At 50.5% G+C, this 26,310-nt stretch overlaps 1 protein-coding gene across 1 annotated transcript; it reads left to right on the forward strand.

Moving 5' to 3' along the window:
- Nucleotides 1–2,867: 2,867 nt before the first annotated feature.
- On the forward strand, nucleotides 2,868–25,587 carry AGPAT2 (1-acylglycerol-3-phosphate O-acyltransferase 2). The gene is made up of 6 exons (XM_060251222.1): nucleotides 2,868–3,164; nucleotides 18,506–18,639; nucleotides 19,751–19,926; nucleotides 23,117–23,212; nucleotides 24,290–24,362; nucleotides 24,778–25,587. Exons 1-6 carry the CDS (start codon nucleotides 2,959–2,961, stop codon nucleotides 24,942–24,944), a joined length of 852 nt encoding a protein of 283 aa, XP_060107205.1. The 5' UTR covers nucleotides 2,868–2,958; the 3' UTR covers nucleotides 24,945–25,587.
- The last annotated feature ends 723 nt before the right edge of the window (nucleotides 25,588–26,310 follow it).

Consider the following 26,310-nt stretch of genomic DNA (forward strand, 5'->3'; position numbering starts at 1 on the left):
TGGCAGCAGGGTAGCGCTTTCAGGAAGCTGGTCCTGCAAGACTGCAATTGCCTTCCAGCCCCACGGTGCAGTTTTACCTGCAATTGAGTGATGGGTTGGGCAGCCGGAATGTGGTGCTAGAGCTGGTTCCAGCATTGAAATTTACATAGGGTGGGGAAGGGTCTGAAGGGAGGGAGGAGGAGGCGCAGTAGGGAGGTGCGGGGGGCACGGAGCCACGGGGAGGTGAAGGGAATGGAGGGGGGGCAGCAGCAGCGGTGGTGGCGGGTGACGATAGCGGCCGACCGGTGGGGACGGCAGGCAAACAAGGTGCTTGCCTGGAGCACCAGGAGGGGAGTGGGGAGCCCAATTTGGTGCCCCCACCCTCTGGACACCCTAGGCAACCGCCTAGTGGTTTTGCCGGCTCTGAGAGGGAGGGTTGTTCTCTCTGAAAAAGGCTGAGCTGGGGAAGAGGCTGCAGTTAGGACAGCTCCCTCATCCAAAGAGTGGTGAGTTGGAATCAGAGGCAGGGAACATATAGTTAGTTGTGTCAGAGCTTTTATTTCTTTGCAACACATTTACTGTTTCCATGTTCACTATTGCACTAAAGTTACAACTCACTTGTTTGTTCTTGAGCAGTTAGAATAAACTAATTATTGTTACACTGCCTGAGTCTGCACGCCTCTTCAGTCACAGAAAAAAGGTGCTTGATGAGAAGGAAGAGAGGGTTTGGGTGGGTGCTCTGGACCCTCCCAGACAGTCCCTTACCAGAGTGGTAGCAGCCAATAGAAGGCCTTCCTTGGTCCCCAGCTTGTGACAAGTGGCCCCCAAAATTTCCATTTTTCCATCTCTGACAGGGTTATTGTGAAGAAAAAACGGAGCAGACAGGAAGTGCAGCATACAAATGTAGAGATACGGAGAAGACCCTGTTACTTGGTATGATCCCTGGTCACTTGAACACAAGCAAAGCAAGTCTGCTCTGGTTTTTATCTGATAAAAATTCTAAGATCACATGCCAAGTTGCTATATTGTGTGCATTCATTCTTAAATTACAACAGGGGTGGCCAACTCCCAGCCAGCATGGCCAATGGCTGGGGCTGATGGGAGTTGTAGGCAAAAACATCTGGAGAGCTACCGTTGGCCACCCCTGAATTACAAGAATTGCATTTTAAAGTTTCTTAAATTTGAATCTGTATTGTTGTATGTTATGTTTGATTAAACTGTATGCTGGTCTTAAGAAGACCATAAAAAATGAATAAATGAATGGGGGGGGGGGATGAACCCTGTGACAGATGCTGAGAGTGACTCGCCCTAGGTCTCTGCACCTGAATTTGAGACTTGAAGGCAGATCTCCCCACAGCCACTCCACCCCAAAAGGTCTTGGACAGACTGGAGAGGAAGGCCTCTTGCATAATTGTCCAAGTGGGAGGGGGGTGGCTTTGCGGGCTGTGAGGCTTCTGAGTAAACTACTAGGCTTGCATCTCTTTTAAAGTATTAAAGCAGCTTAGTGATCCGATCCTCTTTTAGAGAGAGGGTAAAAATACACACACTCACAGGCCTTGGATTTCGGTTGGATTGTGGGGGGGTTTGGGGGGAGGGGGTATGTGCTCACTAAGTAAAGGTCTCCTGAAGTTAAAGATGAAACTCTGAGGATGAGAGGATTCTGGAGCGGGTGAAAGAAAAGATTTACCAAAAATAGCTGCACCCTGCTCGTTATCCTGAGCATGACCCACCAGTAATATTGGCTGTACAAGCAGAGTCATTTGTACAAGCAGAATGCATTTGTCTAGGGCTCATAGAGGGTTCAAAATGCACCCTCAAATAGTGCATGCATCAGCATGTCCCCCCTCCTTTCATTTAGCCCCAGGTCTAGACAAGCCACACAACCGAGCCACCTGCACACAAGATGGGCTTTCTGCTTCCTCAGGGCCCTCCCCCCCGTCTGCAGAAGCTGGTGATCAGGTAAATGAACCAAAAGAAAAGAAACCAGAAACACTAGTCCAATGAAAGTCAAGTAGGTCCCAAGAGGGGCAGGAGGCAGCAAATGAGCTGGCTCAGTCCCTCCGTGTCAGGGGTGGCCAAACTTGCTTAATGTAAGAGCCACATAGAATACACCTCAGAAGTTTGAGAGCCGCAAGACATGAGCATCAGATGTTTGAGAACAGACAGGCAGGCAAGCAAACAGATGGGGGGAGGAAGGGAAACATAGAAAGAAAGCAACTTGAACTTGGCTGCTGGGGCGGTGGGGGCTTCCAGAGCCACACAGTGTGTGAGAAAGAGCTGCGGTTTGGCCACTTCTGGTTTGCAGAACTTGGAAGGGGCCGCCAAGTTACTCTCAGAGTATGATGACTTTTCCTAAGAGCCTTGCTCAAGGCTCAGGAAGAGGGCCCTGGCGGCTTCCTCGGTGGCCTGCTCCATCCATCTCGCGTCGTCTCCGTCTTCTTGTGCAGCAGGCGGGGCGGCTGCCTTCCACTTCCCTCAGCAGGAGGGCCTTTCTCAGCCTTCTCATGATGGGAATCAAGCGCAGCCGCCTTCCTTCAGTCACTGGAGCGTCTAGGGGAGTTCGGGCACGACTGGCCCTAGGACCCTCGGCTTGCTCGGGGGGGGGTGTAGGGCGCACGCAGCATTTGCAATGGATCTACTTCCGGGGGGGGGCTAGACAGAGTCCCCCCCGCCCCGGGTTTCCCCAGCGGGTTGGCGCCGAGGTGACGGGGAGTGGCGGAGCGCGTGGTGCGGAAGGAAGGTCGCCTGCAGGGCCCCGGGCCAGGCCAGGCTGGGGCTGAGCGGCTCGACCTGCGCGACGGCTGCAGAACCGGTCCGGCCCCCGTGCTCGGCGCCGCGGCAGGCCGAGGAGGGCGGTCCGCGAAGAGCCCGCCCAAGCCGGCGGACACGTGTGGGAAGGAGGAAGCAGCAGCGGGCAACTTTGCCGGGCAGCAGGCAGGCCGGCCAGTCGCCGACGGGACGGGAGCCGCGAAGCAGCCCATGGAGTCGTCGTCGTCCTCGTCGTCGGGCTGGCTGGTGTGGGGGCTGCCGCTGGGGCTGCTGCTGGCGCTGCTGCTGGAGCTGAGCCCCCGGCTCAAGTTCTGGGCCAAGGTCTTCTCCTACTGCACGCTCTGCCTGGCCGCCTCCACCTTCACCGCCCCCGTCTGCCTGCTCCGCCACGGCGGCCGCACCGTCCACAACATGAGGTAGGCTGCAAGGCATGGGGCCCCCCTCCCCCCTCCCTCCGCCAGCCCCAGGTCCGCGCGGGAAGGAGCCTCCTCGCCGCAGCCCGCCCGCCCGCCGACGCCCGGCTCTGGGGTGTGCTGAGCGGGCGTCGAGGGCTCCCGCCCGCCTTCGGGAAAACAGACCGCGGGGGGGGGGGGGGCTTGGCCGGGGAGCGGGAGGAATGGGCACGGAGGGGCGGGGGGAAGCGCACCTGCGGGAGCCGGACTGGGCAGGAGGAAGCAGCCTTTCGCCGCCGCCCCCCCCCCCCCCCCGGGCCTTGTGGTGAGCTGATCACGACACGGGGGGTGGAGGGGGTTGGATTGGAAGGGAGGCATGAGCACCCCCCCCCCCAGGAGGGGGGCAGACTTCCAGGCGGCAGCAAACCCCCGCCCTCCCCCATGCGGAAGGAAGCAAGCAAGCAAGCAACTCGACTTTCCCTGCTTTGCTGTAATTCTGGCAGCCAAAACACCGTGACAACGCCTTTAATTTAAACTTCATGGAGGCAGATCCTTAAACAGCTGTTGCAAAATCAAAGTGAAAGTCGAAGCTTTTGTTTAGATGGCCTTGATTTCTGGACGGGTTGGATTTGGGGTCTTGTCCGTTGTATTTTTTGAAGATCAGATGAAAATGTTGCACGAATATGCCCAGCGTTTCACCACATCTTTGGTGGGTTTCTGAAAACTATAGGCCAGCTGCTTTTATTGTGTGCCAGATGCAACAGGTTGCATACAGATTTGTGATTGCGATGCATGCACAGACATGGACCACATGGATTAGCTTCCAAATGTATGTAGTTGTAGCAAACTGGACCTTTACATGCTTTCTCTCCCTGCCCCCTTTAGATGTAGCCATGGTTTTGCCCCATAGCAGATTAGGAGAGTGTCACCTGTAAAGGGACCCCAAAACCATTGCCTTGTATGCTCCATAAAAGTGCCAGCCAGCCAGCCGTGCTCCCTTTAAGCTATGGAGTCTTGTGAGCAAAACTTCTGCTTTGTGGGCTGCTGGCTTTAAAGTTGTGGGCTCCTGTATAAATTAGTTCGCTCTAGGGCCGTTTTTCCCGAGCTAAGACAAAAATGTGTGAGCCGGAGGCTAAAAAATGGTGAGCTGGCTCACACTAACTCAGCTTAGAGGGAACACTGGCAGCCAGTGCAGTTGAATCCTCACCTCCTGCTCCATCACGCTGTGCCCAAATGGAGACGCTTGGGTGTGGAAGGAGGGCTGTTCCTATGACAAACATCTGTGGCTCTCTTTAATGCCCCAGGGTGTGTTGCAAGCCTTAATCTCATTTTAAGAGCCGGTTTGGTGTAGTGGCTAAGAGCAGTGGACCAGGTTTGGTTCTCCACTCCTCCACCTGAAGTCAGCTGAGTGACCTTGGGCCAGTCACAGTTCTACTCTCAGAGCTCTCTCATTGTGTGAAGAGAATCTCAGTCTGTTGTGAGGAGAGGAAGGGAAGGAGATTGTAAGCCGCTTTGGGTAGTGAAGAGTGGGGCATAAAAACCAGCTCTCCTCTTAAGAGTCAAAAGTCAGCTGGTGTCTTACTGAAAGGGAGAGCTTTTGTGCTGGGCCCTCGGGGAGCTTGGTGGCAGACTGGGGGTTTCTGTGGCTCTGATGCTCTCTCCATTGTGTCATGCTGCCTGTCTGCTGCCTTTTTTCCTGGTTTTTTTAGACCACAGGAAACAATAAAGGATAACTGACTGCTGAAGCTGAGACTTCTCACCCTTTCCCAATAAGTCTGCGGCTTCTCTTTATCCAGACAATGTGGCATCTGGTATGGACTTCCTGGCACCTTGTTGGTGCCATCTCTGCTGCTTCTCTCTACCTGCTTTTCAGTGTGTGGTTTATTTATTTATTTGCTTCATCTTATAACCCATTTTTCTCCCTAGTGGACACCTCAAGCTGTTTTCATTGTTCTTTACTCTTCTGTTTTATGTGCACAACCTTGAGGAGTAAGTAGAACAAAAGTTTGAGTCCCGGAGCACCTTTAAGACCAACAGAGTTTTATTCAAGGTATCGGCTTTCATGTGTATGCACACTTCCTCGGATACATTGAAATGGAAGTGAGTAGTCATTAACATAGCAAATTAGCATACAGCATAATGAAAATTAGCATACAGCATAATGTTTTAACCGATGCAAACAGGAATAACAAGCTAAGTTTAAATCCACCATTGTTTGGATTTAATTCTGGGGGGAAATAGCGAGAGATTTATTGAGATTAGATCATGGTGGTGTTGCTGGTACTGATGGCCTTGATCCGCCTTAGAGCATTATGCCAGTTTGGAATCCTCCTGGAGAAGTTACATTCCCACACTATCTTACAAAACATTTAGCAGTAAGCAGCGCACTGATCAACGGTGAGTGGCGTGGAATGGGGACGCCTTTTTTGAAAATGTGTGGAGCCCCCTTTGCTGGAAGAGTGACAGTCAAAGCAGTGAAGTCGACAGCCTGCACATCGGGACTCCTTGTGGAAGGAATGTCATGAATTATGTTTTGTATTTTGTATATGCACTTTATTACATAGTAATTTGTCACTAACGATTGAGTTGTGTATATTGTTGGTACTGATTATGGTGCATGGGTTTCCACAAGGGGAAGGGACGTTGATGGTTGTTGACCTGACCCAGGAAGGCATCTGGTTGAAATAGGTGCCTCCGTACTTGCGTGGCAAGACTAGTCCAGTCTTGTCAGATCTTGTAAGCTGAGCAGTGCTTGGATGAGAGACCTCCCAGGTTGTTGTCACAGCCAGGGGATGGAAACCACTTCTGAATGTCTCTTGCTTTGAAAGCCCCTTGACGGAGTCACCAGAGGTTGGCTGCAATTTGACAGCAATTTGTGTGTGCACATACACACAACCTCCCGAAGGAAGTGATGCAGGGAAGCCTCAGATTGTCTCTGGGTAACTGGAAAGTTGGAGAAGTGCTAAAAAACCCCTCCTATGGAATGTTTCCTTTTTGGAATGAGTGGAACACAATAATTTTTTAAAGCCAGAATTTTGCTTACTCAGAATGCTCAGAGTGAAGATTTCTATGCAAGACAAGAATGATCGTGGTATTGCAGACGTAGACTGTCAGAGTTCTGTTCATTCTTAAATGGGACTCCCTCGGTTCACAGTTAATATGCTGTAACCTGCATGGCCATGATCGTATACTGTCGAAGAGTTCCGCTTTTTCAGTGTTGAAAAGGAGGTCTGGAAGGCTCCCTTGCTTAGACTTTCTGTGCAGTGACAGAGGACACAGATTTTTCTAAAGGGAAGTAGTGGGATGGGACAGGATGGAGAATAGTTTAGCACAGCCTGCGCTCATCAGATCTCAGAAGTCCAATGGGGTCAACACTTGGATGGGTGACCACCTAGGAAGCCAAACCCTTTGCTGGGGCTGCCCTGCGTGGGCTATGGCTTGATGGCTCTTTGCATGCGCACACAGAATGGGGTGGTTCCAGAGAGCACTTTTGATCAAGAGGGTGCAATTTTGATCTCCTGCACTGCTTATCGCATGGGTTCTCTTGCTTCTGCTGCTAGGACTTCTGCTTCTCTAATCCATTTTCCACGGTGCTTCTGGTGTTCCTTTACCTAGACCATTTGTGTCTGTGTGGTCTCCTGATCCCATTGCATTGATGATTGGCTGTTTGATGCTGCCTGGAGGCATGGTTCTGAGGTTTTGTCACCTGCTTGGAGTCTCAGGGTGAGAAGGATGGACTGTAAGTAAATTAGGTAAATAAATTAATTAATACGCAAATATGCTGTTATTCCTGTTGGGACCCTACAAGACTGGTTCCATTCAAATAACACAATTGCTTTTTCTTTACTACAAAATTGGCACTTTCTGTTTCTGCTTTCATCTCTCCACTTCTCAGATGGTAAACAGTAAGATGCCTGACTTTCACAATTATGCCCGACTGTATATATTACCTGAATTTAAAATGATGCCTTGTAAGGCAGGAAAGATCAGCTTAGGCTTTGGTAAAGTGTTGGTGTATTTCATTTTCCTCCTCACACTTTAGGAAGGTTTTTTGTGTGTGTATGGGGGTGGGAGGGGGGGGGAGAATGGGAGAAAGTGTTTTCTTTCCATGGCTTAATTTTTCCATCTCTGCCCCAATGCTGGACTTCTTGTAAGCAGCACTTCCTGAGGAGCCAAGTTGAGGCAAGAGGAGTGTGGCTGAATCTTGGCCATCTTCTTTGCTCCAGGGGAAGGGTTCATTCCTCTGTGGTGTGACTAAGCAGGGTGGTGTGACAACATGGCCAGGGAATGGTACTGCCTGATGTGTGTGTGTGTGGAGGCTGTGCCAAAAACAGGGAGGAGGTCAGAAGACACTCGGTGGCAGGAGACCAGTGCTGCTCTCCCCCTCCCAAGGAGGATTATGGGTGTTGCTTTTGAAAACGTTGTTCTGTGGAGACAGTCCTGCCAAGTTTTCTTTGTCCTTGAGGGCTTCTTGGGCTTGAAGTGCCCTTGCCTGGATTCCTGCAGCCACTCAGTCCTGCCTGGCCCACTCTGAACATGGGGGTTCCCCAGTGCCATAGACGCAAATGACTTTCCTGGATGAGTCCTGCAGCCTGGAAGGGAAAGTAACAGCATGCCCTTCAGAAGTCCAGGCTGTCTAGTTTGTCCTCCTGGCCTTGGAGCTTGGAAGTGGGGCAAATGATCGCTGCTCCCCAGAGGATTGAAAATCTGAAGAAGAGGCGCCTTTGCCTTCCTCCTCTCCTGCCTTTTGCAGCTTGTTTTTGACATGGCCTCCTGGAAAGGGGGCTCAGAAGGTGATGAGCTCCCCTTTGTTTGGCTTGTTGCCACGCCTAAACTGGCTGAGGCCAGGTGCCTTCCATTTGCAGGGGGCAGTGGGGGAGATTGGCAAGTGAATAGTGAGCAGGAGAGGAGAGGCTGATAATGCATGTAAAAGGTCTAGCTGGCATTTTGCTGTCAGTTGTGACACCTTTTCTTTCTTTCTTTCTTTCTTTCTTTCTTTCTTTCTTTCTTTCTTTCTTTCTTTCTTTCTTTCTTTCTTTCTTTCTTTCTTTCTTTCTTTCTTTCTTTCTTTCTTCCTTCCTTCCTTCCTTCCTTCCTTCCTTCCTTCCTTCCTTCCTTCCTTCCTTCCTTCCTTCCTTCCTTCCTTCCTTCCTCTGAGCACCACAGTTCTTTGTCTTCCATTTTATCTTCACAACATCCCTGTGTGGGAGTTTTGGTGCCATCCTGGCCTCTCAGTAAATGACAAAGTCGCCCAGGAATCCTGCACGGCCTGGGGGAGTCAGGGTGGGGGTCTCCTATCTGGGAGTCTCGGGTTCAAATCCCCACTTATGCTGCAGAAGCTGACTGGGTGACCTTGGGCTGGTCACGCTCTTGCAACCTTGCCTGCCTCACAGGGTGGTGGTTGTTGGGAGGATATGATAGAGGAGAGGAGAGCAGCTGGTGCCACTGAGCATCCCCATTCGGGACAAAGGCATGTGTGAATTAAATGATTTTTAGAATCACATTTATATGCTATCTTACCCTTTTAAATGCTCAAGGCAACAGCAGTTTTAAGAGAAGAAAACGATAGAAAGTATGGAATCATGAGCCAGAAAGGCAATGGCTACCATTCTTCTTGAGGGAAATGAGGTGGATAACTTCCCACCAGCAAGATGGGGAGGGGGGCAACCTTGAACTTTGACCTCCAAAATTTTGGTGTGCCCTGAAAGTGCCAGCTCTGAATCCAAAGAGTCAGCCCTGTCTGACTCTAGGAGCTGGACTCCAACTCTTACCCTGCCAGGGCAAGAAAAGAGTCTCCAGGTTGGTGTCTCTGTTTGTCATGCCACCTGGCTTCTTTCCAAGGGCTCCTCCCTCTTGGACTGTGCTTGCATCTCTTACACCACCTTCATTTCATTTCATTTCATTTCACATTTTATTTGTATCCCGCCCTCCCCGCCGAAGCAGCTCAGCATTGCGAAATGGACCCTGCCCTCTCTCTGGTGAGACTTCAGTGTGGGCTGGGTGAGCAGCCAGCCAGTTCTCTCTCTCTCTCTCTGAGTTCGTGTGGGGTAATGTGTAACCAGCCTTCCCCTGATCTTGGCCTTCCTGAGTAATCCGGCTTTGGGAGTGATGGCTTTTCACTGTTCTAGCTAGTTCAGAGTGAGGGCCTGATGATGGTCTTGGAGGGACCATCTCCTCCAGTCCTTTATTTATCCTTCGTCGCTGGAGAAGGTTCCCACTGAATCCCATTGTTGTTCCATTCTGAGGGAGTCGAGTGGGCCTTACGCGCTACTCCAAGCTCTAGCAGGAGGCTAGGAAGTGTTGAGGGATTGTTTGGTATGTTTCAGCATGTGAGATTTCCCCTCTGCTGTGCCTTTTCCAGCTTCTCTCTCAACTGAACTGGAGCCTTGGGTTCCCCAGTTCCCAGTGCTGCCATGGGACCCTGGATGTGGTTGCCTGGTTGGATTTTTCTTTGCCATGACCAGGCAGTCTCTTCTAAGCACTGTCTGGTGGTGCATTTGGGCAGCTCTAACTTCAGGAGTGGGGAGTAGTCGTCAATCTAGACACTCTTGGTGAGAGCTGAGGGTGAGAGGGACACTGGGACAGAGGGCCAAGTAAGACCAGGACCCAAGGAGGAGGAAGCAAGGAACCATTGCCACCATGCCAGTCTCAGAAGCCTCCGAGCCAAAGCGAGGGAGCTGGTTTGTCCGGGGCCAAAGTCTGTTTTAATTTTATTTATGAAATTCATTGACTGTGTTTCTCACTGAGGCTCAAGACGGAGTATGGAAAGTGACAAAGTTAGCAGGATGGGACATTCAGCAAGCAACACAATCGGACTAGAGTTGATGGAATCTGAAATGAAGCAAAAATCTGAGATAAAGGTGACACAAAGCATAAGTGTTAGTGTGACATGCTTGAATGATGCAGAAATTACACAGCAGGAGAGATTACGTTGATGGTATGGCTCTGTCAGCAGTGTGGAAAAGTCTTCCTGAATCATTCAGTTCTGCATGGGGGGAGCCTTCGCAACTTCATCAGGCAGGCCAGTCCATAAGGTGGGGGCTGCAACAGAGAAGGCAGTTCACACAAGCAGTTGTTGATCTGGCTCATTTTCAGGGTGGCCCCTGCAGAAGGCCTGGCTCCCCTGGAGCATGGTGCAGTACCTCTGCCTCACTCCGTGGCCTGGTTGCTAACAGGCCACAGACCTGATCTAGAGCGCACTTGTCTTTTTCAGCAGTCCACGGTATCTGTAAAACTCTCCGCCAACACCACATTTCAAATGAATCAAGTTTCTTCCTGTTAGCTTCTTTCATTATCCAACTTCCACACCCAGATATAGTAATGAGGAATCCTGTGGCTTGAATTCTCTTGATCTGGGCTGGCAGCAATACATCCTGACAGTGAAGAATCTTTTCCAGCTCCTTCCTGGGTGCCCTGCCCAGTCTCAGCCTCCTTCTGGTTTCTTGGTTGCTGCAGCCTCTCTCTTGGTCAGTGATGGAGTCAAGGAATAGAACATTTTGAACAATTTCAATTCCTTCACCATTGCCCTTAAAGTTGTGTAATTCCCCACTAGTCATGACTCTTACCTTCTTGGTGTTCAGCTGCAGTCCTGCTTTGGGACTTTCTGCTTCAACCTTCAGCAGCTGGAGTCGTTTCAAGCCAGTAATGTGGTGTCATCTGCATATCTCAAACTGTTAATGTTCCACCAGTTTTCACTCCACCTTTATCTTAATCAGATCCAGATCTTATGATATGTTCTGCACACAGATTGATAAAGTACATCCTTGGGCAACAGCTTTCACACTTGGAAACCATTCTGTTTTCTCCATATTCTGTTTTGACAGTGGCCTCTTGTCCAGTGCACAGATTGCACATCAAAACAATCAGATGCTGAGGCACACCCATTTATTTTAAAGCCAACTGTAGCTTTTCATGATCTGCACAGTCAAAAGCTTTGCTGTATTCTCTGAAATATAAGCTGATTTCTTCTGAAATTCTCTTGTGTGCCCCAGTAACCAATGTAACTTTGCAATATGAACTCTAGTGCCCCTTCCTTTTCTGAATCCAGCTTGAACTTCTGGCATATCTTGTTCCATATATGGTAGCAGTATTTGCTGTAAGATTTTGACCATCACTTTACTTGTGTGAAAAATTCACACAGTCATCCGAAAGTTGCTGCAGTCCTTGATGGCTCCCTTTTCTGGAATTGGAATGTAGTAAAATTTAGTGAACAAATTAGAAAAGGACATCATATTTTTTAATAAAAACCAAAATATTGTTTCAATTTTATAGTCAGCAAAATCAGAGCCTAATGTGTTGCACAGATAGGGGACTGTGCCCACAAAATTCTGTTAACTTCTGCACATCTCAATGGAAGGTTGACACCAAAGTCTACATCATTCATACTAGATTACAAATGAAGAAACTTTATGAAAATGAGGGCTTTTCTGAAGGAAGCTGAAAGGTAGTATCAAGACAGTCAAATCCTTCCAGGATACTCCAGATCTATTTATATGCAACATAATTGAGACCCAGAGGAAAGGTATACTTGAGATTAGGACAGGTACCATCACATCTAAAGGGATGCCAGCTTTTGATAAGATACGTCACCAAAGATCTCTCTGTAAGATTAGCAGTTCACAGAGTAAAAGAATGGTTACTTAAAAAAATATCTGGAATTGGAGGCAAGCAATATAGTGGCCAAATTCATGAATGATACCAGATTATTCAGGATGGCGAAAACCAAAGTGGATTGTGATGGACTATTGGGGCGGTAATTCATTCGTCTCTTCCTCGCTACTTTGCGTAGGTCTCGATACTCCTTGGGGATGGATCGGACCTCCTCCACTGACACACACATCTTTTCATTCTTAGGGGGCGGTGTCGGCCCCCACTGACCCCGCCAATTGTGGTGGGTGCACCGTCGATCGGTGAAGTCTATCGTTTGTTCCCCCCATTGTATGTCCGGTTGGTGTCGGGCTAACCAGCCCACCCCCAGCACTACATCAAATGATGAGGAGGGGGCGATGACGAAGACCTCTGCTTCCCAGTGCTCTTTTATTCCCACCGGCAACCCTTGGGTCTCTTCGGTGCATGGCTCTCCCCTCATGGCGGTCCCGTCCATCTGCTCGAATTGGATCGGGTGGGGAAGGGGAGTTCTGGACAACCCTAGGTCGTCCACTAGTCTTGGGGTTATGATTTCGCAGGTGCAGCCCGAGTCAACTAGAGCCCAGGCATGCATGAACCGCTTCAGTTTTGGGTTCAATAACATCACTGGTACAAAAAGTAGGGCCCCAGTTATTCTCTCCCGAAGTGGTGCCGTCAAATCCACGACCTGCCGTCCGGCACCCTTCAGTGCAGGTTGTTCTCGTTTCCCGCCGGCTCCAGCTCCCACGATTCCTCACCCGAATCATCAATGGTTATAACATCCTCGTCAAGCACCAACGATGTGGTGGCACTGCCCCGACTGGGCTCCTTGGGCTTCCCCGGTGTCTTCTTTGGCCCCGCGGCGGTTGGTTTCGGAGTCAGGAGGGGCCCTCAAGGCTTCTCCAGGCAGTTGGCGGCCAGGTGCCCCGGGTCGCCGCACCAGAAGCACTTCCAGCCTGGCGTTGGCTTGGGGTTTCCTCCCTGGGTTGGTGCTTTCTTGGGCTCGGTCTTGACCCCCGGTCGAGCCTCGCGTCCCCCCTTCGCCCCTTGTTACTGCTGCCGCTGCAGGGCGATGTGTCTCATGTTGGTCTCGACTTCCCCCGCCAGCTGTATCTGTCAGCAAAGGGTTCATTGAAGTTTCAAAATGACGGATAAGACTGCAATGGAAAACAGGGTGTATTTTACTAAACAGTTTTTTTACTAAACAGTTTGGCTTAGGGCGGCTAGCTGAGCGTTTGCACTTCAAAGGCCCTACTGGCCTCTGGAGTTTTGGCAGCCTCCATTCCCACCCCTCCTTCCTTTCTTGCAGGGCACATAGGTTAGTAGCATGGCATTTTATTTAATGGTGATGTTAGTAAGCATGGATTAAATACATTCAGAAAGCAAAGAAACTTCAATGAAGCATTGCCTGACATACTGCCCTCCCTAAGCTCTTGCTCGGGGTTTGTCTGGGTGCAGTAGGTAAAATTGCTTAAGTAGTTGTGGAGCTTTGAGATCTGAGGACTTCACCCATTCATCACATCTGGGAGGGAAGTAGCGCCAACGGACCAAGTAATGCAAGATCCCCCTTTGTCACTTAGCATCGAGAATCCCCTTCACTTCGTGATGTTTCTGACCCTTCACCGGAATAGGTTTCGGTTCGGGGTTCCGAGGATGCCACTTCGAACCACCCGGATCCCGACGGATAAGACTGCAATGGAAAACAGGGTGTATTTTACTAAACAGTTTGGGACGCTCCAGTTCTACGGTTACTTTATTGATCACCCTTTTGATTTTGAAGGGTCCTAGGAACCAATAGGCCAGCTTTCTAGAGGTCTGCGGCAGCGGGAGATTCTTGGTGGACAGGAATACAGTCTCTCCCTCTTTGAAATCCCACCCGGGGCTGTGTTTTTTGTCAAATTGGGCTTTGTAGTCCCTTTTCGCTTCCTCCAGGTTCTCCTGGATAATTTTCCAAGACTTTTCTAGCTTCCCCCACCATTGCTGGCAATCTGCGGAGAGGGGGTTGTCCCCGCCTCCGGGGAGAGAGGGGAAGGGCTTTCTCTCGTAGCCGTGCACCGCTTGGAAGAGAGTCATTTTGGTGGAGCTGTGCAGGCTGTTATTGTATCCGTACTTGGCAAAAGGCAGAAGCTCCACCCAGTTAGACTGTTGAAAGTTTATGTAGCACCGCAAGTATTGTTCTGGAAGCCCGTTCACCCGCAAACTCTGCCCGTCTGTTTGTGGGTGATAGGTGGAGCTCAGTCCTTGCTCCATCCCGGTGAGTTTACAGAACTCCCGCCAGAAGTTGGCAACGAACTGTGGCCCGTGGTCACTAATGACCTTGTTGGCCCGGACCACGTGCAAGAAGAATAGATAGGCGAGCTCCTCTGCTGTGGGGAGTTTTCGACAAGGAATAAAGCGTGCTTGTTTAGAGAAAGTGTCCACCACTACTAGGTTCACCGTTCGCCCCCTAGAGGGCGGCAGTTCTACGATAAAATCCATTGACACAACCGACCAGGGCCGCTCTGCGGTAGGGAGGGGTTGTAGGAGCCCTGGCACCTCCCCCCCCCCCGCTTCGTTTAGCCATGAGGCAGGTGGGGCATGTTTGCAGAAACTCCAAAATGTCTTTTTTCATTTGTGGCCACCAGAACTGTCGGTGCATGAGATGGAGGGTCTTCACATACCCGAAGTGCCCGGCTAGCTTGTTGGTGTGGCAATGTTGCAGGACCTCCACCCTTAAGGACTTCGGGACGTATAGTTTCCCCTCGTGGTACCAAAACCCTCCCTCTCCCCTTTTCAGGCCATCCGGCCGGTCCTTCCCCTCTGCCTCTGCTTCTACTATCAGTCTATTCCCTCCCCAGGGGTCGGTTTTCCGGGCCGCCGTTTTTGACCGGGTTTGGGCTACTCCAGCCACGGCCTCGGGGGGTATTAGGGAATCTATGACTTCTTCCCGTTCACTCTCGTGCTGCGGCAGCCAAGAGAGTGCGTCCGCCAAAAAGGTTTTGGAGCCGGGGATGTGGTGTAAAGTGAAGTTGAATTTAGCAAAGAACCCCGCCCACCAGATTTGCTTCCCTGTCAGTTTACGGCGCCCGGTGAGCGCCTCTAGATTTTTATGGTCAGTCCAGATTTCGAACTGCACCCTTTAGTGCAGGTCGGCCCCGTTTCCCACTGGCTCGGTTTTCCACAGGTCTTCCCCCAGCTCTTCCAGTATTATAGAATCCTCGTCAAGCACCATCGATAAGGCGGTGCTGCTCCGGCCCGACTCCTTCGGCTTGGCCGGCTTCTTGGTGATGTTAGTAAGCATGGATTAAATACATTCAGAAAGCAAAGAGACTTCAATGAAGCATTGCCTGACAGTATCCACCCCACCAGGGTGGTTGATCGCACCTGGTGGAATGCCCGGTCCAGGAGGCTCGCGTTGAGGCCCCGTTGGTAGGCTTCAATTCTCATCCTCTCATTCCAGCCCTGGACCTTAGCACAGTGGGCTCTAAAGTCAGCCGTGTACTCCCTCACCGACCTTGATCCCTGTTGCAAGTCGCGCAGGGCTGTGAGGGCCCTCACCTCTTGGAGAGGGTCTCCGTACTGATGCAGCATCGCTTGTAGGAAGCCCTCCACGTTGGTTAATTTGGGGGGGTCAGCTTTCGTACAGGCTCACGTACCATCGTCTGACGGCTCCTTTCAGCTTCGACCCCAAATAGTCCACACGGCTGGGTTCATCAGGGAAGGTGTTCCCCCAATAGTGCATGTAGCTGTTACTCTGGATAGTGAAGTACTCCCTCCGGGTTGCAATCGAAGATGATGTCCAGCCCTCAGCCCCTGCCTCCGCCCCAGGGCCCCGGCATTAGTGGTTGTGGGGCAAACGGTCCCATCGGCCACGCTGGCAGTGCGGCCGAGATTGGTGGGGTGAGTGGGCCCGGGACCACCGGAGGTCCCACCGGGGCTGGCGGCTCGGCTGGTTCTCCCGGCGGAACTGTTGGTGGGTCTGGTTGCGGTACCAGCTGATTCGGCTGCGGCGCTGGCAGGTCGGGTTGCAACACCAGTGGATCGGGTTGAGGCGCAGGCGGATCGGGCGCGGGTCGCAGTTGCTCTCGCATCTGATCCAGTTGCCGTTGCACCTCGCGGGCGATGTGCACCGTGTTGGCTTGGATCTCGTTCCGGATCTCCCTCACCCAGTTCCACATCTCGTCTCTCAACTGTTTGATGCTATCCTCACCCCTCAGGGTCTGGCCATCGTCTTGCCCATCCTCGGTGTCCTTCTTTCTCGGGACGCCGTCCCCGCTAGTGTCCGATCTAGCGAATATGTTTTCGTACCGTCCCGCCGCCTCGTCCATGAGGCTTCCACTTCTGTGGGGTGATGAGGAGCATCTGGAAGTGTAGCGGGGACCCCCCTTTTCACCGGACAGCGGTGACTCCGGGAGGGGTCTTCGGTTCTTCCACAGGGTAGGTGGGTTCTCCGTTATCCGGAAATTTGGCAGCCATTCAGCTTTAAAAGTTGCCGGTTCGGATAAACCCGTATTGGATCAGTTCCAAAATGTCAGACAATGGAACTTCAAATTAAGCCAACTCCATTTGTTACAATGTTAAGCCTTTATTTGATAGTTCATAGTTTCTGAGCGCAGCAAAAGATTGGAACTGATACTTTTCCCTAGAAGCATAGATATTTTAAACAAGTTGTACATCAAAGGTTTCTAAACAAATCTACATTCCCACAATAGAGTGATACATTTCACACGGTTGTTTTCTCTTATCTCGTTGCGGTTCTCATTCTCACAGGGACGGCTCAACCAGCCTTCCTTGAGGCATTTTAACTTCAAAGGGAGGTTGCCTTTGTTAGTGTCATAGACAGGGATTCACACCAGTGTTAGTAGCAACTTTACTTCTGCTTTGATATGCAAGGTTTATACTTGGTGTTAGTGACATATGTTAGAAAATGGAGTCAGTTAATCTAAGCAGTTCAGTACATTTCAGACCCAGTATCATATTATATCATGGGAACTTTCCAGTGTCTGACAACCACAAACATAGAGGGCTTTAAAAGGAGTTAGTAGAGAGATTCACAGAGAGGTCTTTCAGTGGCTAAAGGAAACCTCCACATTCGAAGGCAGCAAACCTCTAACTTCCAGTGACAGAAGGCAACTTAAAGGGAAGGTCTTGACCTCTGTGACTTATATGTTTGGCCCTCCAGGGTGGCTGGCTGGCCACTGTAGGATATCAGAGGCTGGACTGTATGGACCTTCCCAGGTCTGATCCACCATGACAACACCTTTTATGTTCTTTAAGACATGGGCTGCTTGCCAGAGGGATGTCAGTAAACCACTGCTGCGTGGTCCCCTTCTGACTTGGCTTTGGGTGACAGGACTTGGTTCCTTGCAGCTGTGGCAGCTACAAGGAACAGGACCAGTCAAGCCATGAGGCGCCAGGAGATGCCAGCAGCTTTGGCCTGCAGGTACTTTAGAGCTACCAACTGGGGGAGGGCTCTTCTGTGAATCTGTTGGTTACTTTGTTGGGTTCCTGCTGCTGCCTTGGAGTTTGTTTGCCGGGTGTCTCCTTTCTGCCAACACATATGAGGCATATGCCCATTCCAAAGAATGACCTGATTTGTTTCATTTAATGGCATGACACAAAAGGAAAAAGGGATGGGGGACAAACTCTGGTTGCAAAATGGTGACATACTAAGCCAGGACAGGAGGGAAGAAGCTGAGTGAGTGGCTGTTTAGCCTGTCACAAGCTTGAGTTGATTTGATTTCACATCCACTTGGGGTGCTGCTGGAAGATACGTTGTGTGCTTGAGATTGGGAGCTTGGGCAGGTTCGTAGGCCCAGTCAGTCCCTGGAGCTGCCTGTTCAGATTCCTTTGAGAAAGGGCATCAGGGGAAAGCCTGTGCCTAAAGCTTGCTGCCAATCTAGATACAGATGCCTGCCCTGGCTTGCTATGAGGTAACTGGACAGACTGAGGATCTGACCCACATAATATTCCAGTGCCTTTGTCAGTCAATAGAAACAGAAAAGTTCCTTGGAACCATTTAGTATGACTCTTTGGGAAATCAGATGGGGTTAATGTTTCTGTTGGTGGACAGAGATAAATTTGTTACAGCTTGGATGGTAAGATGTGTTGCCTCAGCTATGAAGTTAGGAAAACCTGTAATAACAATCCCTCTTGTCATCTCACTCAAGGTCCCCTTGGTTACGGATATTTGATCTGGGGAATATTTTATTTAGGCTGTCAAAGATTTCTAAATAGTAGCATGCTTTTATTGGGGCTTTAAATTTTGATATTAATAATTGCAATTATGCTTATGTGCTATTTGGAACTGGAATTACTAATATGTCATGCTTATTTTCGTGGTTATATGTATGGTGGTGAATTTATTGTATTTATCGCTGTGTCTGGTGGGCCAGGCCACCAGCAAAAAGAATGATGGTGTGAGGCAACTAGAGAAAGCAACAGTCTAGATGAACCATCTAACTGTCACCTCATAGCTGCATGTGAGCTGCTCTGTTAGGCAGTACCAGACCGCATTTTCATAGGCAGTCCAGATTCCAGACCCTTTTATGCATTCCAGGGAGTTCCGTCTGTTCCAGAACTGATTTGTGACTGTTATTTCCCCCCTCGAAAATGAAATCCTTGTGGTCGCTGTCCAGGTAGCACTTCAGGCTCCTGTCCCATTAGATGTCTCTCCCTTCCTTCCCCTGTCATCTGAATTGTCTTCCTGTTTCTTTCCCAAGTCAGCAGCTGTGTTTGACCTGATTCTGTCCTGCCTGCAGGATCATCAAGAACGTTGTCCGGAGCTTTAAATACCTGTATGGACTGCGGTTTGACGTGAAGGGCCTGGAGCACTTTGAGGTGGAGGGCCCATGTGTCATTGTGTCCAACCACCAGAGCATCTTGGATATGATGGGTGAGACCTTCTGGAGGGATGCCAGGGAAACGTGGGCACGCCTAGCCAGGCCCCTCACTGGGCCACCCACGCTTGCCCTGCCATTGCTTTCCCCCTTTCTGGACTGGGCAGGGGAGCGGTGTCTGGAAATGATTTTGCTAGTTTAAATATTTCCGCCTTCTGTGCTTGTCATTTGTGGTTTTTGAGGTAGTTGGCATTCAAGCAATGATTACAAATATCAGTAAAACCATTACAACTCTACCAAACGATGTTGAAACTTAAGACCAGTAGAATCCTAAACAATTAAAAAAGTAAGACAAAAATTTCAAAGTTGTGTAAAAGAAGCACAAAACACAGTAAAAGGAGGAAACGTTTGTAAAGTGGCATCTTAAAGCCAGCTGGCCTTATGGTTTTCCCCAGGCAAAAGGAAAATGTGTGGCAGAAAAGGAAGGCAGCACACCGCTGCTGAGCCCTGCCTGGGAACACAGAAGACGCTCCAGCATAGAAGGCACAGAGACTGGGGGGGGGCTGCATCTTTTCTGCTTGCATGCCTTCTTTATGGTAATGGAGGCAGGCAGTCTAACTGCCAGGTGTAGAGTTGCCAACTCCAGGTTGGGAAATTCCTGGAAATTTGGGGGTGGAGTTTGGGGAAGGGAGCGACCTTAGTGGGGTACAATGCCGTAGAGTTCACCCACCAAAGCAGCTGTTTTCTCCAGGGGAGCTGATCCTGCACTCAAGTGGGCCTGGAAATGAATAGGCAGCTCTGAAGACAGGTGATGGGGAGCAAGTTGACTGCTAGACTGGGCACTCACTGGGGCTCTGGGCTGCCTTCAAGGTCACAACCTGCCTCTCATCAAAGGGCCAAACAGGGAACTTGGGTGTCCATCTGGAAGTGCAAACCTGATCTGAATCCAGCTGCCTCCCCAAGGCCCTGCTTAGCCCTGTCGACCAACAGACCAAGAGCTTCTAAATGAAGCACCTGCCCTTTTGTGGCAGGCTTATCCCATGGTTGATTTGGAGCTGGTGACCCCTCCCCCCCAGCATCAGCCAAGGTCTTTCCAGTCCTGCTGTCCATGGTCTTCTCTGCTCCATGTCGTCTAGAGCCAACCTGACCTGCTGTGCTCTTCTGCAGGGCTGATGGAGGTCCTGCCAGACCGCTGCGTCCAGATCGGCAAGCGGGAGCTGCTCTACTTCGGCTCCGTGGGCCTCATCATGTACCTGGGTGGGGTCATCTTCATCAACCGGAAGAGCACCAGCAATGCCAAGTCTGTGATGTCTGGGGTCGGCCAAGCCATGACCAAGGACAATGTAAGTAAGATGTATTGGTGGGGGGGAGAGACTTTGTGGGGGGTTGTTTTGCTAGTCCCCAAATTCTTGGCTCACAGACTGCTTCAGAAGGACCCCTTCAGCCACATGGAGTCCCTCAGGAGAACTCATGTTGTAACGGCAAAAAAATGAGTTTGCTTATAGGGAGCTGGTGGAAGAGGTGGGCCCAGGTGCCCCTGATGGTGAGTCACCCTGGCGAGAGCACAGGCAACACTGGGCATGCTCCATCAAAACAAAGGCCCTCCCAAATCCTGAGATGAGCAAGTGTCTTCCCCCCACCCTGAGTAAACCCTGGGAAATGCAGTTTGGTGCTGATAGTCTCTTCTCCCCATTCTCACCCCAAAATACTGGGGAGAGGGACAAATCTGAAAGCAGGCAAGATAAACCCGCAAAAGGTGCACTTCACACACATTTGTTGACACGTCACTGTTTTGTGTGGACATTGGGATGCATTTAAAAGTTTTCCCAGTTACAGGCCATGGCTTTGTTGTGTGCTGCTGTTGGATTTCTATCCCACCTTTGAATTTTTTTAAAAAAAAAACTTTTAAAAATACATTTTAAAGCAAGGGTTTAATTTTTATTTATTTATTTGCCATCAAGTCAAGCTGACTCCTAGTGGGGCTTGAAGGCAAAGAGGTGGCTGGCCATTGTCTGCCCCTGGGAGGCCTGGCAGGTGGCCTCTGGCCCTGCTGGGCTGCAGCTGCACTGTCCAGGGCAGGGCTGCTGGAAACAGGCCCTGTGAACACCAAACGGTTTATCTGTCACCTTCATTTTCTGTACATGTATTATAATACTGGTTAACCTCCAGGAGGAAGCAGGGTAGAGAGGTCGTTTTTCAGTTCTAGGACTGGTTGCATCTGCAGTCCAGATTTTTGCCAAGGCAGCCTGGTCCTCATGGCCTTGCCCATCCTGCCCCTCTTGTGGCCTTTGAGAGGCCTCCCCCCCCCCCCCGGCCCAGAGGACAGCCTTGGCTGTGCCCCCCTTCTCCCTCCAAAAAGCTTGACTTGGGGACAAATGAGGACCGTCAGCGGTTAAGCAATTTTTAGTGGGGTGATTTGCCTTTAATCAGTTACAGTCCAATAACATGGTGTGTTACAACCCATTGCATTCCATAGCTGCCTCTTTGAAAGCTTGCCCTTTATTGGATGAAAGCTGCTTAGGAAGAAAGGAAAGGACCTCTCCTTTCTCTTCCTGCTGCACAAATACACCAGAGCACAGTTGCCCCCAAGAAGCCCAAGACGTTTCTTCCCTCCCAGCCCCAGACTGGTGACTTCCATGGGCATGGCCCCACCCAGGAGCTGCTTGTGATGCTGCAAAGAGATGCCACAAGTCTGCCACCTGGGGGAAGCCAGGCCCTATCTCTTCCTCTTCCCTCCTCCAGTTGTCCTGCTGGAGGGCTACTGTTTCCCTTCTGTGGTTCCTCCCTCCTGATCATTCCTGGTGTTCTCTCTTAAACGGAAGCCAAGAGCTTCACAGCTTATCCTTCCCAGGTGGTGTCATAGTACCCTTGGATCCCTTTCCTTGTTGTCATTGGTCACCTCAGAGGCATTCAACCCCTCCCACCCCCACTTCGCATCAAGGAAATGTTTCCCTCCCAGAATCTTCAGGCCTAAATTCAAATGAGGCCCTTCCTCCTATTGGCTGCTTCCAGCTCCACTCAGGGACTGCAACAAAATCTTCAGGGGGCAGGAATGGAAGAGACTTGACGAGAAAGGACTTCTTTGGAATTCTATACAGTTTAATTTATGAGCATCCAAGACTGGTTTTCTCTGTTCCTATCTGGGTTTTAATTTCTTTAAAAAAAAATCTTGATTAGGAACTGGAACACTTGGCTTGGTCCTTATATCTTGGAGCGTGGAGTGATTTCAGATGCCAAATGATAACAGCAGACATTGGTAACAGGACAGGAAAACGAGATCTCTGTTCAGCCTGGGAGGAAGGATTGTCTTGCACTTCATTATCAGGTGCAATTCAGCAGTCTCTCTTTGTAATCTACCTTCGAAATTCCTCTGTAAGAGCACTGCTACTCTTAGGTCAGCAACTGAATGAAGTCAGACTTAGTCCATTAATTCTTTGCATCTTCCTGGACCGAATCCTCCCGGATGATGATGATTGGATTTCTATCCCACCCTCCACTCCAAATCACAGAGTCTCAGAGTGGCTCACAATCTCCTTCACCTTCCTCCCCCACAACAGACACCCTGTGAGGTGGGTGGGGCTGAGAGAGCTCTCCCAGAAGCTGCCCTTTCAAGGACAACCTCTGCCGAGCTATGGCTGGCCCAAGGCCATTCCAGCAGCTGCAAGTGGGGGAGTGGGGAATCAAAGCTGGTTCTCCCAGATAAGAGTCCGCGCACTTCACCATTACTCCAAACTGGGTCCCCATCTGCAATATTCAAGCTCCCTGCTGCCCATTGCTACCCAGATGGGCAGGCCAGGGAGTGGCTGTGCCCAAGGAGACCACAAAACACAGAGCCTGACCGGCATCTCCAGCCACAGTCGAGAACCTGCCTTTGTGCTGGCAATGAGGAGGGTCAGGCACATCCCTTTGGAGGAGAGATGGAATAGAGACCTTCTTGTCTCATTAGCAACGCTGCTAGCTCCACACCTACAACCTCTACATATCACACCAAAGCCAGTCAAGCCTGCTATTGCCCTTCAACATCTGAAATCACCTTTATAAAGTTTATATCTCCGGTACCTCGTATTATATTTTATGGCATGTATGGCCTGGCCCAACAAAGTGACATTTATGTCAGATCTGGCCTTCGTAACAAAATTAGTTTCACATCTCTGTTATAGATCTTAGAGGGGTTTTGTGGCTAACAGATTTATTTTAACATGAAGGTAACAATCATGGTTGCACAGATGTTACAGCTTATGAGAATGGGCATTCTACCTGGAAACTGGGTTATTTTCCACAGCCCCCTGGTTGGTGTGCTGTTGCTTGGGGTTGGTGCACTGTCTTGCACTGGCCCCGCATGGGGAAGCTGGAGGGCAATATTTGGTGGGCCCCTGAGCATCTTGTGAGCTTCTTCCAGATGATGTCCAGGGGTGGGGAGAGGGAGGTGCTTGGCAGCCCTTCCAGGCCCAGCTGGGTGAAATGCTGGTCAGGTGCGGGCAGCCAGAGTGGCTCTGATTCTTTGACATGAGCTCTTTCCTATTCCACGGGCAGGTGAAGGTCTGGATCTACCCAGAAGGCACAAGAAATGGGAATGGGGATCTCTTGCCATTTAAGAAGGGAGCATTCCATTTGGCCATCCAGACACAGGTAATGGGAAAGCTATCAAGTCCAACCCCCTGCTCAATGCCATAAACTCAGACCTTTCCCTACCAATGGCTGCCCAGGCTTTCCGTGAAGACATCTAGTGGAGGGGGGAGGATTCAAAGAGAGCAGAAATATCCAAGTCCTTCTCCCCAGTCTTCCATCTGCAATATTCAAGCTTCCTGCTGCCCGTTGCTACCCAGATGGGCAGGCCAAGGAGTAGCTGTGCCCAAGGAGACCACAAAACACAGAGCCTGACCGGCATCTCCAGTCACAGTCGAGAACCTGCCTTTGTGCTGATGATGAGGAGGGACAGGCACATCCCTCGAGAGATCACAGCACGGCAGAGTGGGGGGTGCCTTTCTGCATGTGGTCTCCAGTGCGCAAGGATGCCATTGCCCCAATACCCCCATCACACCACATTTGCTATCTGGAGAGTTTGCCTCTAAATATGAAGTTCATCTTAGGCTAGTAGCGGATGTTGGGCAGACTTGCCACAGAAGAAACATCTGTCTTTTTGTAGGGCCATCAAAGCAGAGGAGATGGCATCACCTTGCAGTAGTCAGTTCTACTGGTGAAATGTGTTTAGCGCAGGCTTTGGCTTACTTTTGTCATTTCTGATTCTGCTTCTAGTCAGTGCAGTTGTTGAACAAAGTTCATGTCCAGTGGGGCACCTTCCAAGATTGACAAAGTTTTGTTGAAGGGATAAGCTTTCGTGTGCAAACACGCTTCTTCAGATACATTGAAATGGAAGCTCATACCTTGAATAAAACTTTGTTGGTCTTAGAGCTGCCACTGGACTCGAACTCTGCCTTGCTGCTTCAGACCAGAATGTAGTTGTAGTTTGTGTTTACTAGAGACGTCTCTACCTCATAAGCTGATGACTTCTGCTCCCCACCTCTCTCTGCCCATAGTGGCTTGTTTATTACAAGGGGAAAGGGGAGGGCCCCTGATGAGTTGGACCTCTCTGGCAGAGGATGGGGTCAGTCACTGGCCCCTGTGGGCTCCCCCCCTCCCCCCGCGCACACAGTGTTGTATCCATTGAGGCCTGCTTTCTGACCTTCTTCCTGGTCTTGTTCAAAGGTTCCAGTCATTCCTGTGGTGTATTCCTCCTTTAATACATTTTACAACCCGGAGAAGAATCTGTTTACATCAGGTGTGTTCCTGGATTGAAAGCTCTCTTGACTCCAGCCAAGGGTGAGGCCTTGCCTCTCAAAAGCATGGGGGAGGGGTCTGACTAATCAGAGTTCCAGGTTTGAATCCCAGCTAGCTGGTCACATTCCGTTGCTTCACATGGTGGGTATGAGGATAAAATAGAGGAGAAAATAATATTGTTGGCCACTTTGGATCCCCGCAGGGGATCAATTTTCTTGATGGAATCGAGCTGACTGCCCCCTCCAAATTGCACCTCCAGTGAAGTTCATTCTGTTAGCCTAAATTTAGTGGAGGGCTTCAGAGGGCTTGACTTGCGGCTCCCAGGTCTGTCCCCTCCCTCAGCATCCAGAGCTCCCTTCCCTGGTGCCACAGATGGGAGCCGTTGGTGAGTTCCATCTATTTTCTTCTGTTGCCAGGGAGAATCCAGGTGGAAGTCCTGCCACCCATCCCCACCAGTGGCTTAACAGCAACAGATGTCACGAACCTCAGCGACAGGTGCTATGCCACCATGAGGGAGACCTTCTTCAGACTGTCAGGAACAGCTGGCACAGTGAATGGATCCACACCCAGCTGTGCTCATTAGTGGCACACCCAACCTAAGGACTTCTGCCTGTTGCCAAACACGTCAGCGGCTCCCTTGCTTGGGGCAGGGATCTCTCTTCCCCCCCCCCTTCAGAGCAGCAACCCCTGAGGGAAGAGGTCTGGCTCAGTATTTACTGGAGCACTCTCCAGAATTCTTTGCTTGGAGCTACCATTGACCCAGTGGGTACTTTCCAGCTCTCAAAATGATGAAATGCGGAAAGATGCCCTCTCGCTCCCCTCCTCACAAGTTTGGAGTGGGAGGGTGTCTTTGCAGGCCTGGGGCTTATAGGGACCCTCTCATCCTTTCAAGGGATGGAGACCACTGAAGGGCTGGATTCCACATGGCCCTGGCCTTCCTGGCTGATGAAGAGCAAGCCACAGACTTCACAAAGGGGGGGACCATAGCCTTGCTGCAGGACTGGAGGCCTGGGCTTGGCAAGGGCAGCGGAACTTCCTTAAGTTTCCTCCCCGCCCTCCTCAGCCGGTTCGAAAGCCTTGCTGGGCAGGTGCCAAGTTGCTCTCTCAAAAGGAAAGTGAAGCGTCCAGGTTGGTCAAACACACTCAAGGATCACCTCTCCCCAGAACCATTGTCACAAGTTGATAGTTTCTGCTTCTTTGGCAATAAATATGTAAAAAAAAGGTCATTAAAGCTGAAAGCTCCTGAATGATGTAGAGCTCGCCACACACACACATCTTGGGTCACTCACAAGGATGTGCGGATCACTGCACAGGTAGTGGGGCTTTTGTTGAATTACAGCCTCTGCACACCTCCTCTGCCTGCTGGATCAAAATGCATCTGCTTTAGGTTGTTTTTTGCCCCCCGTGTTGGGAAGTGTTGTTCTGTAAGTACTGTTGAGTATTCCCATTGGCTATAGTGGGATTGTCTTTTTGGAAGGCACTGATTTTAGGACTACAGCCCAAGGGCACACCCCTATAGGAAGTCTCCAGATGGAACACAAAGCTCTTGTCTGGTTTCCCAGCCATGGGGAGATACTCTTGGACATGAGAGTTCATACACCCTTTTTGCAACATAAAACACACATTACTGTAATGATGGGGCATGATGAAATGAACAGTTTGGTCGTGTGATTGTTAACTGTGAACGTTCCAATGTTTTAGCCCTCCCCCCCCCCCCCCCCCCCCCCCCGCTTCTGCTTGTCAAAATGCAGTCCTGATTTCCAGCCAACGGATTCTGTCAGTGCCATCTGGCCACTCTTTGCAAAGTTTTCCGAAGTCTGCCTAAGCCCCGTGGGGCTTCCCACTGCCAAGGCAGAACAAAGAGGGGCCGGGCCAACCTGGGGCTTCTCTTCTGTGTTGGGCCAGCAGAAGGGCAGCATGACGTGTCTGCAGAGGGCCTGGCTACTCTG

This window comes from Heteronotia binoei, chromosome 12 (genome assembly GCF_032191835.1).
Source record: "Heteronotia binoei isolate CCM8104 ecotype False Entrance Well chromosome 12, APGP_CSIRO_Hbin_v1, whole genome shotgun sequence".
Lineage (NCBI taxonomy): Eukaryota > Metazoa > Chordata > Lepidosauria > Squamata > Gekkonidae > Heteronotia > Heteronotia binoei.

Bases quoted from the DNA above. Each gene is read 5' to 3' on its own strand.
- AGPAT2 (XM_060251222.1), top strand. From the start codon at position 2,959: ATGGAGTCGTCGTCGTCCTCGTCGTCGGGCTGGCTGGTGTGGGGGCTG. The intron at 19,927-23,116 runs GTAAGTAAGATG...TTCCACGGGCAG, and splicing joins AAGCCATGACCAAGGACAAT to GTGAAGGTCTGGATCTACCC. The intron at 24,363-24,777 runs GTGTGTTCCTGG...TTCTGTTGCCAG, and splicing joins GAAGAATCTGTTTACATCAG to GGAGAATCCAGGTGGAAGTC.